Genomic DNA, 14,846 nt, shown 5'->3' on the forward strand with positions numbered 1-14,846 from the left:
CTGGCTGTGCCCGACGCGGGGACAAAGACAGCACACGGGGAGAGGTCACAGCTCTGCTTTACCATGGAGTCGCCCAGGACCAGGCAGCGGTGGCCCCCCCGGCACAGCCCCGGTGCGGGGCAGGGGCACCCGTAGGACAGCTGCGCATCCTGTACATATACACAGCCCGGCGCACCCGCAGCGGGGACCGTGGGGCCAAGCGGGTCACAGCCAGGGGACGCGGGGCGGGAAGGGGCAGCGCAGGGCTTCCCCCGGCTCCTGCCTGCCCGCTGCCCCTCTGCTCCCCCAGCCCCGAATTAGCAGCGGCGGGGTGAGCGGGTGGTGGGGAAGCGGGGTTTTGGGGCCCCACAGCCAGCCGGGGTGGACGTCCTGGACCTCAGCGGGGGGACACCGCGGGGCTGGACAGCAGCAAGGGGACGCCATGGGGCTGGACAGCAGCAGGGGGTGGCCACGGGGCTGCACAGCAGTTGGGGGGATGCCGTGGGGCTGGACGGAGGACGGGGATCCCATGGGTCCGAACCATGGCAGAGGGGTGCCGTGGGGCTGGGTGGGCGTCGGGGGGTGCCGTGGGGAGGTGCCGTGGGGCTGGACGGCCGCGGGGCGATGCCGCGGGTCCAGGCTCAGTCCGAGTAGATGATGAAGCCCGAGAAGGTGCTGTACTTGTTGTTGTTGCCGCCGTGGGCTTTGCCCCCGTCCAGCTTGATGAAGACCTCGTCACCCGCGTCCAGGTGCAGGATGACGCTGTTGCTGGCGTAGTCGTAGTTCTGGTCCGCGTCCTGCGCGATGGCGCTGGCCCGCACCTGCGCAGGGGACACGGCATTAGCCTGGCTGCATCCCGCGTCCCTCCCTCACCCGTGGGTCCCCACGTCCCCGTCTTGACCCCACGTTCTGCAACCCCGAAGGGCACCCAGCCCTGGCATCAGCCCCGCGTCCTGATGGCCCTGCCTCAGCCCCGGCTGCGGGGGATGCAGAAGAGCAGCTTCTGTGCTGCTGCTGCTCGTCTGCAGCTGCAAACGGCTCCTGCACGCCCGTGGGATACCCATGGGTGCCTGGGGGCACGGTTCCCACTCCCTCCAGGCTGCCTCACACCCACACCCACGGGTGACCGGGACCCAGACCGAGGAGACAGCGCCGGCATGGGGACATTGGCAGGGCTCTGCCACCACGGTGGCACCCGGCAGCCCCCTGAGGCTCTCCCAGCCCGGCAGGCTTGGACACGGGGCCACAGCTCGGGTGTGGGGCGGGAGGGGATGCTCACATCAACAGCTGCCCCCGAGCGAGGACCCGGCAGAGCCCGCGCCTGCCCAGCAGACGCAAAACCTCCTGGAGAAGCAGCGCCGCGGCTGGAGCCTGCTGCTGATACGGAATTATTTGGGTAATCAAATCTAAGCCGGCGCCGGAGCCTTGCAGCGAGATCTCACAGCGCCGGGTGACAGTGACAAGACGGCAGGTAAAATCCCGTGTGAAATACAAAGCGATGCACCGGGGAGAAGTGGCTCCTAATTATAACTGACAAGAATGGGCTCTAAATTGGCTGGCGCTGGTCGGGGAGGCTCTGCTGAGCAGCTGCGGGGCCCCAAACTGGTGGCAGGAGGAGGGAGGCACCCGTGGCACCCACAGCCAAGGGTCGTGGCCACCCCCTGGGGACACAGCAAGGCCACCCCCAAAAGCCTCCGGGGGTAAAGGCAGCGCAGCCGAGGCAGCGGCGTCTCTCCAGCCCGCGGGAGCGAAGAACCCCACCAGTCAGGAGCTGTTCATTCTGGAACCTACTGATGGCCCAGCACAGTCCCACGGGGGTCGCTCTCACACACGCAGACACCCCTCGTGCCGTCGCGAGCACCAGCACCGTCACGACGCTAAAAGTCACCCCATTTCCACCCCACCACGTGGCACCATGCAGCTTACAAGCACCCCCATCCCGGGGGGGGGGGACACTCTCGGGTGCAGCACCCCGCTCCCCGGGGGACGCTGGCGGCTGGCCACACGCTGCCACCGCGCCCCGTGGGCTGCGGTGAGGAAGAGGAGGGTGGGAAGCAGCAGAGGGAAAGGGGAAGCAGGAAGAGCCACTTGGCTCTGCCACCCCCCCCCCCTCCCCAGCCCTGTCCCCGCTGCAGCGGGAGCCGCGCGGTGCCATCCGTCTTCCCTCGTTAAGGGGCCGCCTCGTCACCGCGCGCCCGCCAGCCCTCCTCGCTAACCAGGGAAGATAAATGGCAGCGCCGGGGCCGGGCTGAGCAGCTCCCGGCTCCGCGGCGGCAGGGGAGGAGGGGGTGCCACCACGTCGTCCCGACGGCCTCGTCCCCATGACCACGGGGGACACAGGGAGCAGGGCACACCGGGGCGGCACAGGCGGCCAAGCGCTGCTCTGTGCCTCAGTTTCCCCACGGCACTGCCCTGGGGAAGAGCGCAGCCCCTAGAGAGGTTGTGGGAAGGGAGAAGCAGCTCAAAATGGGGACATGGCACCCAGCGGGGGGGGCTGGCCGCTGTCACCAACCCAAGTGACCCTAAGGCTGGGAATAGTCCCCCCCGGTGGCAGGCTGCACCCACGGGATGCAGGCAGCCCATTGCCCACAAACCCCGGCCACTGCAGCCATCGCAGCCCCATGCCCCGTCCCCTGTTGTCCCCCACCATGGAAGGACGTCACGGGGTGTTTGGGGACACCGGTCCCTCCGGCACGTGCCTGGGACCAAACGCGCTGCCCTTGGGCGCATCTGGGCTCCCCAGGGCGCAGCGGGTGCCCACGTCCCTGCAGACCCACGGACACGTCTCCCTCTGTCCCACCTTGGGGACAGTCCCCGTGTTGTCCCCATGGTGCCCACGGAGTCACCTGCACCCTGCTCTCACCGCCGTCGGCTCCACTGCAGCCCAGCCATCACTTGTCACAGCCACACGGCCAGCTGGGGACGGTGCCTGCACCAGGACACTCACCTGCACCGCCACCTGCTGCCAGCCGCAAGGGACCGGGGTCCCCAATCCCACCCCAAACCTGCTGCGACCCCAGGGGACGTGGCACAGCCCTACAAAATGAGGACGGCCCTCGCCCTGCGACAGTGACGCCGTGGTGACATCCGCTCCCGCACCCGGGTGGCACCTCCAGACCCACCGCGGGGACGGGACAGGCTGGGACGAGGCGGCGGTGGCACCCCTGCGCCGCGGGGCCGCGCTCCCACCACCACCCAGCTCCAACCCAACCGAGCCGCCCCGGCCGCCCGCCCGTCCCGACCGCTCGCCTTTCTCCCAAAGACCAACTCGTCGCCCCGCTCCCTCCTCGCCGCTCACCGAAACGGCTACAAGCTAATACAAATAAGAATAATTAATGCTAATTAATCATCAGGAGCTGCTCCCTCCCGGCGCCGGGGCTCCCCTGGCTCTCATTAACTCGAGCACCGGGGCGGCGGTGCGGGGGCGATGGGCTGCGGGACCTCGTGCTCCCCGGGGCCGGGGCTGACGTGGGAGCAGAGCGGGGGCCGGGGGGGATGGCGTGCGCCCCCCGGGACGGATGGGGCCGGAGGGGCCGGGGCTGCACCAAACCGCAGCATCCTCCAGCGCTCGCCGCCCCGCAGCTTATTCCTGCACAAAAATAACGCGGGGGCTCCCGCTGGGGCTGGGGCTGGGGGCTCGGCCGATGCCGCGAGCGACATTTGTTCACGGGGAAGCCAACCGCGTCCCCCGGGGCGTCACCTCTGCGAGGAGCAGGTCACCGAGCCGGGCACGAGGACTGCAGAGGAGTCCGAGGGTGATCTGGTGATCTGCAGCCTTCCCGCGGGGACGCTGCCGGCGCCGGCTCGCCCCACGCAGCCCCGGCAGCAACAAAAGCCCGAAAGGCACCGCGGTGTCCCCGGCCCCTGCGCCCAGGGGTGCTCAGTGGGTGCCCCCCCAACCCCCCCGGGGTGCAGCCCCCTCATCCCAGCACACCCCGGGCCGGCTGAGCATCGCCTCGCTCCCGCAGGGCTGTGTTTCCAGAGCCGAAAGCCCAATTCCTCTGCTTTTTTATACGTGTTTTTTTTTGGTACCTTTTTAAACTCCCTCCGCTCCAGCCCCGTGCCAGCCCTCCCTCCCGCCCAAAGCACTCAGCCACCTCCCGAGCTGCTTATTTATAAATATTTGAGCGGTGATATCTTGTTGGCAATTAGTACCCGGCGCGTGGAGATGGCTGCGATTCAGGCGCCCGACGAGGACTGCCGTTACGATGATTAAGCTGTATTGCAGGCGCACGCCCGGCTGATTTTATTTACTCTTGACAGGGGCTTTGTAGCTTCTGGAAACGCATCTGTTAGCGCCTCGCCGCGCCGGCACAAGCCCACGGCGCGTGGGCCCCGCGGTTCACCGGAGGCTCACGCTTGCCCCGGTGCCCCGAGCTTTGAACGGCGAGGATGCAGAAAGGGATGGGGTGGTCGTGCCCCCCCCCCTTCCAGCTCGGTTTTGGGGGGGGGTCGGGTTCCCGAATGCTGCGTGGGCTTCTTAGGGAAGGAACAAGCCATCCAGGTGCCGTGGGAGATGCTCACCCCGCGAGCAGGGGACGCCACGCAGGTGATGCTCCGAGTCGTTGCCACGGGGAAAAGCACCCGGTGCGCTCAGGCATCGCCGCGATCCCCCAGTTTGGGGCTGCGAAAAGCAGGTGCAAGCGAAGGGAGGGAAAAAAAAAAAAAAAACAACTAAAAGAAAAATCCAACTGTTCGGTCACAGCAGCCCCGGTTAAGATGCTGGGGGCTCCTGCCCTGCCGAGCCCGAAGCTTCTCGGAGCGAAGCGCTGGAGCGCAGCGGCTGTGCCGGGGGTGCTCGGCTCCCCAGCGATCACAGCCCGAGGATGATTTTGGGTTCATAACTCACTCTAGGCTTAATCTGGCAGCCTGGAGGCTTAAACTCGGGTGCGCGCTGAAGTGCATCAGGGTGCCAGGAGCGGGGCTTCGCGTGGGGGGAAGATAAAACGGCAAAAGCAACGGCGGGCAGGAGCCGGGGGGAGCGGCAGCGCTGCCGCGATTCCCTGCCCGTCCTTCCCCGGGGATGGATCCCGGCCGCGGCAGCACGACCGTGCTGCAGCCGCCACGGTGACACCGGAGGAAATTCAGCTCGGGTGACATTTCGAGTGTGACAGCCAAGGCTCCAGCGAAGGCTGAGGATCTGCGCCTCGAGTCGCGGGTGGGGGGAACGGCGGGGGGAAGAGGCGCCGTTTCGGGCATCACCCGAAAACCTCGGGGATGGTGCTCAGGGGCGTCTCGGAATTTGGAGGATTTGGGGACGGAGAGGGCTGGGGGGGCTGCCAGAGGGCAGGGGTGGCAGAGCCAGGGCCAGCCTCTGCCCCCCCCTCCCCATTGCGCAGATGCCCTTCAAGGGTGACGCAGGGACCACCAAACCCCGAGCTGCCCTTCAGCATGGGGGGGCCACCAGCACCGGGGGGAGGCACCAGCACCAGGAAGCCAGTCCCATCCTTGGGTCGCCCAGGGTGCCCCAGGGGCTGTCCCCAGGGCAGGCAGGATGTCCCACGGGTGCGTGGCTGCGCAGCCGGCCGCAGATAGGGACATCTCTCCCAAAACAGGTGCCGGGCGCTGCGGACCCGGCTCCAGGGTTGTGGTGCCCAGGATGCGGGGCAGGGGCTGCGCAGCCCGCTCGGTGCCCCCCTCGAGGCCACTGCAGATGCTGTCCCTGCGGAGGAGTCCCCAGGGTAGGGCAGCCTGCATGGCCCATGGGGATGCTGGCATGGCTGGGGAGGACAAGGTACCTCAGGGACATGGCAGGAGACCACGAGGACACCCCGAAGGCATGGCAGGGCACATCTGCAGGGCCAAGAAAAGGACCCAGAGGACCCCCGGGGGCACATCGGGGCCCCCTGGGTGCACGGGCAGAGCACATCTCCTGCGCTGCGAAAAGGATGGGGCATCCAGAGCCTTGTTTGTGGGGCTGGGAGGAGGAGAGAGCACCCCGGGGGGGCACCCAGGGCACATCTCCGGGTGGGAGAGGAAAACGGGGCACCTCAGGGTGCTCCCGGAGCGCATCCCCGGAGCTGGGAGAAGGAGAGGGCACCCCGGGGGGGATGCAGAGCACGTCCCCGGGGCTGGGAGAAGGGCAGGGCACCCCGAGGGTGCACCCGGAGCGCACTGCTGCTAGCAGGAGGCGGGCAGGGCACTGCCGGGCTGCACCTCCAGGGCCGGGGGAAGGTCAGGGCACCCCGGGGAGGCCCCAGAGCCCTTCTGCAGGGCGAGGGAGGCGGCAGCAGCTCCGGTCCCTGCAGCGCGCAGCCCGGCGCGGCGGCCGGCCCTTACCTGGCCGTTCTTGCAGAGGTCGGCCCACATGCTGGTGCCGTCGCCGCCGCGCATGAGGACGTGGTAGGTGAAGAAGTAGGTGCCGGGGATGGCGCAGGTGAACTTGCCCGAGGCGGCGTCGTAGCTGTTGCCCAGGTTGGTGACCACGTCGTCGAACTTGAGGATCTCGTAGCCCTCGTGCGGGTTCTTGAGGCCGGCGTAGAAGGCGACGCGCGGCACCGTGCTGTACGTGGCCGTGCTCACCGCCCCCGTGGCCCCCGGCCCCGGCAGCCCGGGGGGTCCCGGCCGCCCCGCCTCGCCCCGCGCCCCCGGCGGCCCCGCAGCCCCCGGCGGCCCCGGTTCCCCGGGGGGGCCCGGCGGGCCCGGCTTGCCCGGCCGGCCCGGTTTGCCCTGGGGACCCTGCACCAAGGTGGAGGGCGGCGGGAGGGGGCCCCGCTCGCCCAGCGGCCCGGCGGTGCCGTAGGGCTCGCAGACCATGCGGCAGGTGCCCAGCATCTCGTAGCGGCCGTCGGCGCCCGCCGAGCTGACCAGCACCGGGATGAGCACCACCAGCACCAGCACCATCACCACGCCCGCCGCGGCCGCCAGCAAAGTTTTGCGGCCGAGGCTGAGCCGCCGCCCGGCCGGGGCGCGCTGCCGCCCGCCGGGGGGAATGGTGCCGGCGGGGGGGGGCGAGGCGGCGGCGGGCAGGGCGGCGGCGGCGGCGGCGGGCAGGGAGGCGGCGGCGGGGCTCGGCGGCGGCCGCTCCGTTCCGCTCCGCTCCGCTGGCTCCGGTGCGCCCCGCGCCCGCCCGCCCCGGACACGCCCCCTCCCGGGAAGCCACGCCCCCTGCGGGGAGACCACGCCCACCCCGCGCCCTGGACACGCCCCCTCCCGCCCACGGACACGCCCCCAGCGGCTGTGGGCACGCCCAGCCCGGCGGTGAAGACGCCCGTTCCCTCCCTAGCCACGCCCCCTCCGTCCATAACCACGCCCACTAACTCCCTGGCCACGCCCACCAACCCCTCAGACACGCCCCCTCCCTGCCGCGCACCGGGTGGGAGCCCCGCCCCCCTCCGCCACACCCCTCGAGGCCACGCCCCCTCCGCCACGCCCCCCCCCCCCCCCCCCCCGGGCTGTCCCAGCCCCCCCAGCCCCGCGTGTCCCCTCCCCGCCCCGTGTGGCCCAGGGCTCCCCCACCGGGGCCACCCGTGTCACCCCGCGTCCCCTCCGGCCGCCCCGTGTGGCCCCGCCGGGTCCGGAGCTGTCCCCCCGCAGGACACCCGCACCCCTGGGACCCACGGCGTGGGGACACCCTGGGGAGCGGGGACGCAGCCGCCGGGGCCAAACCTGGGGATGTCCCCAGGGCCACCCGCGGTGTCCCCAGCAGGGACAGAGGCAGCCAGGGACGGAGCAGCTGGGAAGGGGGCCGCAGGAGCCCCAGCACCCCGGCGGTGCCACGCTGCCTGTCCCTTGGGTGCCTGTCCCAGAAGGGCGCCTGGGGACAGCCTCGCTGCTCTGTGCGCCCCGAGCCCCAACCCAATCCCCGCTGGTGGCCACGTCCCCGCGTCCCCACGGCGTGCCGCCGGGCTGGGGGGGCGCGAGGCGGGCGGGTGCCCGGTGACCCCTCGGATGTCCCTCCCTGTCCTGCCTCGGCAGGGCTCCAGCGGCACCTTGGTCCTCGCTGTCCCACTGCCATGTCCCCATCACCCCCAAGTCCCCCCCAGCCCCACACATTCACCCCGACCCGGCCCCACACGGAGCTCCACGTGGGGCCGTGCGGTGGGATGTCACCGCTGGTGGCAGCAGGGCCGAGCACGGTGTCCCCAACCCGGCCGTGCCACAGGGGTGCGCGCCCCCCCGCAGATGGCACCGGAGCGCTGCTGGGGGAGCGGGCGCACGCGTGCACGTGGCCACGGCGGTGACAGCGGGGACAAAGCCCTGCGGCAGAGCTCGCTCTGCGCCCCGGGGCTCGGTGGCCCTGCTCTGCCGCTTGTCACCCCGCGTTCGTGCCGAGGACCCAGGGGCTGGGGGGCCGCGAGCCCGCTCGTCATCGCTTGGCATCTCGGGCGGCCGCAGCGGCCGGCGACACGATGGGAAGTGACAGCCGCCTCCGGCACCGGGGCCCAACCGCAGCGGCGGGGAGCGGGACGAGGACGCGGGGACCGTGGCAGCAGAGCAGCCCCCGGGGTTGCTGCCGGTGACACCCGCCCGAGTGACACCGCAGCCCCGGGACGCGCGGGGCTCAGCCGCCTCGGTGGCCTGGGGCGGGTGGCAGCGCAGCGGTGGCATCAGCCCCGGTGGCACCCACGGGTGGGGGCACCCACGGGAGGCACAGCGGGGTGCGCCCGTGCCTGTCCCCTCTCCGTGGGGACACTTTGGGGACAAAACCAATGCCCAACCCCCTAATGAAGCCGGGGATGCGGGGACCGTCCCCACGCGGGGCCGTGGGGGCTTTGGCAGCCCATCGATCGCCGGAGCGGTGCCCGCGTCCCCCCGCTGCTCCCGCAAAGGGCCTCGAATTTAATCAGCGAGCAGGAATCAATTAGCCAGCTCCGACCCGCGCCGCCGCTCGCCGGAGAGCAGGATGGAGATGCCCCGAAAGCAAAAAAATCATGTTTCGTAAGAAGCTCCCGAGGAGGAGGCAATTATTCCTGGTGGTTTAACAAGGCGCTGCCTTTGGGGGCTTTTTGGGGTTCGTAGGTATTTTGGTGCGGGGGTGCTGCCCCCCCGTGCTGGCTCCGTGTCCCCTCCGAGCTGTCACCGGGGGAAGGACAAGTCCTGCTCCGCCGCCGCTTCCCCCTTTCTTTTCTCCTTCTCCCCCCCCCTTTTCTTTTCGTTTTTTAATGAGCTCCTAAAAATACGCCTCGGCGAGGCCACGGCGACGTGAGTCACCCTCCGGCACGGCGCTCCCGCGGGTGGGCACGGGGCTCTGCGTGGGGACGGGGACAGGGACGCAGAAAGGGATGGGGTGGCCGCGGCAGGGTCCCAGTGGTGCACCCCCGCTCGTATCAGGGCACGCACCTAATGCTGAGGGACGAGGGACAAGGGACATCGCTGTCCCTGCCTGCTGTGTGCCTACGGCGGGGGCACAGCCCTGGGGCATCACGTCCCCACACCACGGCCGCCACCCCGAGCCACCTCACCGCCCCGAGCCACCGTGTCCCCATGGCACGGCCACCACCCCACCCCTCCTCGCCGCCCTGGGCCACCACGACGTCCCCACAGCACAACCACAGCCATGTCCCCACCCCGGACCACAAGGTCCCTGTGGCATTGCCGCAACCCTGAGCCACCATGTCCCCATGGCACTGCCACCACCTCCCTACCCAGGACCACAAGGTCCCCATGGCACTGCCACCACCCTGGCCACCACATCCCCGTGGCACTGCCACCATCCCGGCCACCACATCCCCATCCTGGACCACAAGGTCCCCATGGCACTGCCACCACCCTGGCCACCACCTCCCCATCCTGGACCACAAGGTCCCCATGGCACTGCCACCACCCCTGCCACCACGTCCCTGCAGATCCAGCTCGGGGAGCACCACCCTGTGCCCGCAGAGCCGTGCGGGTGGGGACAACGTCCCGGGTGACCCATGACAGAGCCCCCAGTGTGTCCCCATCCCCACCCCCTACACGTGGCCGCCGCAGCCCCTCGGAGGAGCGCGTCGGGAGCCGGCCTCGCAGGGCCCCGCTGGCGGGCGCAGGATGGAGAAGGACAAAGCCGAGAGGCAGCGGCTGCGGCTCCGCTCGCCGCGAGCAGCCGCCGCTCTCTGCAAAGGTTAAGCAAACAGCAGCTCCCGCAGAATCGATGCGCAGCCGAGCCCACGGCTGTTTGCTCTGCATAATGAGGCGGAGGTGGGCGGCCGGGGGGCTCAGAGGGGCCGCCGCCGGCGGGGGGCCCGGTCGATGCTCGGGGGGCGCGGGGGACGACGCGGGGGCACGGGGCGGCGGTGGGCGGCCACGGCCCCGCCGCTCGCTCGGGAGCTCATTAGGGAGGTTTTGGGGAAGGGAGAGGGCAGGCGGTGCCGGGGCCGCGTGCTGGGGTCGGAGCTGCTCCGTGCCTCAGTTTCCCCTCCCGTGACAGCCGAGCGGGTTCAGGAGCTGACGTGGCGTGCTGGATGCGGTGGGGGTGCTGTGGACGTGGGGTGGCAGGGGGGGGGCACCCAACCCCCAGCACCCAGCACCCAGCACCCAGCCCCATCTCCATGGGGTGCCGCAGAGCCCAGGGACCATGGCGGTGCTGCAGAGCGGAGCGTGGCGCATGCGTGGCACACGCGGGGGAGAGGAGCTGTGTGTGCGTGCGCGTACAGATGTGTGCATGTATGCACAGATGGGCACGCGTGTGCGTGTGCATGCTTAGGTTGCACTTGTGCAAGCAGGGCTGTGTGACCACGGGTGGGCGCGTGCCCATGCACGCACACAAATGCGGGTGAGCACGTGCATCACCCTCGCTGGGCGCCATCGCCCACAGTCACACCGCGCCCCTTGCACAAAAGGCCCATGACTGCCTTGCTAGGAGGCAGAGGTGATTAAACAAAGGTGTTAATGACTTTTTCAGCCTAGTGATGCCTGTGAAGACACGGCACGGAGCCTGGGCACTGCAGTGGAGCTCTGGGGGGGATGAAACAAGGGAAACTGAGGCACGGGGCAGGGCCACGACTGCGCAGGCAGCGCTGCTTGTCCGCCTGGCGACCCGGAGGCTGACTGACCGCTGGCTGGCTCTTTGGGCAGATGGCTGGTGGCCAGGTGGCTAGCTGGCTAGTTGGATGCACGGATGGCTCTTTGGCTGGCTGGCTGGTTGCACGCTCTGCTAGAGAGCTGGCCAGTCAGCTGTCCTGCTAGCCACATGGCTAGGGGGCTGCTAGGCTGCCTGGCTGGTAGCTCACTGGCCAGCTGGCGAGTGACTAGCTGGCTGGCCAACTAGCTGGTCGGCTGCTTGGTAGATGGGTAGGTGGGTGGCTGGCTGGCCAGATGGTGGGATGGTTGGCGGCTGGTTGGCTAGCTGGCCAGTGGGCTGGCTGGTTGGCTAGCTGGCCAGCTGACCAACAAGCTGGTTGGCAGGCGGGTTGGCTAGGTGGCCAGTTGTCCGACAGGCTGGTTGGCTAGCCAGATCGTCAGTTGGCCAGCAAGCTAGTTGGTTGACTTTGGGGGCTAGCTGGCTGGCTGATGGGCTAGCTGGCCAGCTGGCTTAGCCCTGGTACGGGGACGTGGCAGCACACCCAGCCCCGTGCCCGGCACTGTCCCTCGTCCTGCGGGGTGACCCCGTCGTGGCTGGGGGGCGAGGTGGGGGCACCACGTCCTCCTGGCAGCCCCCAGCCCGGCCACGTCGCGCCGCCTCTCGTTACACAGGCTGCGGGCACAGCAGGGCCGCCACCCTCCCACTGCTTGGCAATTAAGGGCTGCCAACACCGACACTTAATTAGAGCCTGGTTGATTGGGACAGCCGGTGACTGATGGAAAATCACTGCTGGCCTGGCAGCGGGGGACGGGATGGGGTGGGCAGAGGGGACAGGCTCGGGGACCACGGGGACGTGTCCCCTCGGTGGGGCCGGGAACAGCGGGGTCGGGGCTGCTGCTGGTTTGAGCCCGGAGCTTCGCAGCTCTTGGCCACCGCAGCACTGTCCCCTGGGCACGTGGACACGGTGTCCCCGAGGTGACTCGTCATCCCATGGCACAGGGACTGATGTCACGCGGTGACCGGTATTTGCTGGGGACCTTCCTCCCCCTGTGCCCTTGGGCAGCCGGTCACGGGGACGCTGTCCTGTCCCCAGGCTGTCCCCAGGGCTGGCAGGGACGGGGACGGGGCGTAGCGCACCCCAGGGGCGTGCAGTGACACTGGTGACAGCCCGCGGGGTGTGCAGGGGAGTGGCTGTGGGGGATATCCTGCGCTGCGCAGTGACACTGTGACACCCCGTGGGCCATGCAATGACAGCAACACGGGGTGACGCCCGTGGGCCATGCAGTGACAGCGACGCTGTGTGATACACTGCAGGACGGCAGTGACGGTGACGCTGCGTGACACCCGTGGGCCATGCGGTGACATAGCGCGGCGTGACATCCCCTGCGCCGGGCACTGACGGTGACTCCGTGTGACAACCCATGGGAGCTGCAGTGACACTGTGTGGCACCCCGTGGCCACGCCGTGACAGTGACACCCTGAGCACCGCGCGGTGACGGTGACGCCGGGTGACACCCCACGGAGCAGGGAGGCACGGTGACGCTGCGCAGTGCCTCGGGGCCGTGCGGGACCCGGCGCGTGCGGGACCGTGCAGTGATGGTGACAACACGCGACACCGTGGGGGCCACGCAGTGACAGCGACACCACGCCGTACCCCAGGGGCCATGCAGTGACGCCGTGTGACACTGGGGGCCACGCAGCGACGGTGACACTCTTGACACTGGTGCCATGCAGTGCCACCGCCCAGCACACTCCACCTGTCCCTGAGGGCTGCTCCCTTGGGCGTTGGGGCCAAGACCAAGCCCACGCTCGGGGACTGTCCCCACGGGGGGGACACCGCTCTGTCCCCACCTCCCGCCCTGTCCCCATGGCATGGGAGCACCGGGACCAACCCTCCCAGGGCACAGTCAAAGCCCCTCACCCGGGCAGGGACCCCCGGTGCGGCTCGTGGTGCCCCAGGAGGGGACGCACCGGGACGGGGCGCACGGGGAGGGGGCGGCCCCCGGCCCCCACCAGCCGCAGCGTAATTGATCCAGGCGCCAATTTGCAGCAGCCAAATATTTGGCCTGCGTGCCGAGCCCGCCGGGCTCCCTGCTCAAACAGAGCCCGACGAGAGGAGACGGGAGGCCAGGGGCGAGCGGCTGCTCAGGCGCTGCGCGATCGATGGCGCGAGGCGCGGCGAGCTGGGCCGGCCTCAGCGCGCGGGCCGGAGGATGCCAGGGACACGGCGCGGTGCCTTTGGGCCACCACCAGCTCCCGTGACCACCTCCTGCCCACCCCGTCGTGGCGGCTCCCGCCCGTCCGCAGCATCCCGGGGTGACCCGTGGGTGACGGGAGCCCGCGTGGAGCCAGGTCCCCGGGGTGAGCCAGCAGCGTGACGGGCACACGGGGCTCGGGCAGGCCGAGCGTGCCCGCGCCGTGTCCCCTGGCTGGATGCGCGCTGCCCTTCAGGCCCCCTCCAGGGCCATCGATTGAGCTGTCGATGACACGGAGCAGCGCTGCCAGCCCGCAGAGCGGAGCCATCCGTCACCATCACCGGCTGCGGGCTGAGCCGCGCGGCCACTGCCGAGCGCAGGGGGACGGTTGTCCCCGAGAGGGACAGGGGTGGGGACACGCGGCGTCCTCGCGGCTCGTCCCCCAGGCGGGGTGGCGCAGGGGCTGCAGGAAGGGACGCGGGACCTGGGGGAGGACAGCTCTGTCCTGGGGCACCCGCAGAGGGGGGGACCACGGGTGGGCGCCCGCAGGGGGTGCAGCAGCTGGGTGCCCACCGGGTGGGCTGCTGCTGAGGCCAAGCACCGGGCTCGGTGCCCCCCCCCAGGGGTGCCAAACGCCCTCTCCACGCACCAAGAGGGGACACCAGGCCCGACCCCAGCTCAGCCCCCGCAGCACCACGGCCGCCCCCGGCCCCTTCCCACCAGCCCGCGCCGGGGGAGCTCTGCGCCTCGCAGTCCCCCGAAAATCCCCCTTCCCTCAGCCCTGCTAAACTCATTAGCGGCTGGGAAACGTCAGCAGGGCAGGAACGAAGCGCCAAATGTGATTACTGTGCTGGTCTCGCTCCCCCCGGCCTCATCGCAGCCCCATTTATCGCGGAGGCAGCGAGCCGGGAGGGAGGAGCGCAATCAGTGCTTATCTCTGGCTTAGACCGTCCTGCTCCAGCCCTGATTTATGGCTTGCTGGGAGGGACTCCCAGCCCCGACGTTGCCACTGCAATTAAAGGCACATTAAAAAGGAGGCGAGGGGCTGGGTGCGGAGCGGGGCATGTCGGAGGTTATTGCTTGTGACCGGCTCCTCCCAGCGCTGCCCGACGAGCCGGGGTGCCCCAGCCAGGTGCCCCAGCCTGGGGACGCTCTCCCACAGCCGTCGGTGGCAGGGCTGCGGCTCGGGGACCAGCAGAGCCCCACAAACAAGCCAGGCCCCGGGGCACCCCGCTGGGCTTGGGGGCCGAGGTGCTGGGCTGGGGACAGGGGAACGAGGGCACACACGGGCTGGGCGGGTCTGGGACACGCTGGGAAAGGTGCCCGTGCCTGAGGCTGGCGCTGGGGACACCGGGGCACAGTGACTTACTGTGCCGTGCCCCTGAGCTGAGGGGTGGATCAGAGCCCAAGCACGCTGCAGGGTCTTGGGGCGAGCCCAAAGAGCACTGCGCGCAGGCAGGGGCGGGCAAGAGCCTCGAGTCCCCAGCACTTCAGCACCCACCTTCCCCCAAAACACCCAGACGTCCTAAAACCACCCAGACGCGCCGGCGGCAGCAGGACACGACTTCCCCGGGGGCAAAGCACCGACCTCAGCCTCAGAAAACCACCCCAAGTCCCCGAGCCAACACCGAGCCATGGCCCGGAGCCCAGAGCTGAGCTGCAGAGCTCAGACCTGGGGCCGAGCCCCGAGCCTGGCGAGGAAGCTGGCGCTGCGGCTGATGCCCGTGGAG

General features: G+C 69.9%; 1 protein-coding gene across 2 annotated transcripts; it reads right to left on the reverse strand.

Annotated features, from left to right (window-relative positions):
* Nucleotides 1-41: 41 nt before the first annotated feature.
* C1QL1 (complement C1q like 1) lies at nt 42-6,973 on the reverse strand. Of its 2 annotated transcripts, none has more exons than XM_080565115.1 (2): nt 6,259-6,973; nt 42-800 (listed from the first exon to the last, which is right to left on the reverse strand). In XM_080565115.1, the coding sequence occupies exons 1-2, from the start codon at nt 6,820-6,822 to the stop codon at nt 621-623; spliced, it is 744 nt and encodes a 247-aa protein (XP_080421241.1). In that variant the 5' UTR covers nt 6,823-6,973; the 3' UTR covers nt 42-620. The 2 variants fall into 2 exon arrangements, with proteins under 2 accessions (XP_080421241.1, XP_080421240.1); XM_080565114.1 differs by lacking the exon at nt 42-800 and adding an exon at nt 812-4,603 and having other exon boundaries at nt 6,259-6,947.
* Between the last annotated feature and the right edge of the window lie 7,873 nt (nt 6,974-14,846).

The sequence above is a fragment of the Anser brachyrhynchus genome (genome assembly GCF_964034855.1).
Source record: "Anser brachyrhynchus genome assembly, chromosome: 22".
In the NCBI taxonomy this organism is placed as follows: domain Eukaryota; kingdom Metazoa; phylum Chordata; class Aves; order Anseriformes; family Anatidae; genus Anser; species Anser brachyrhynchus.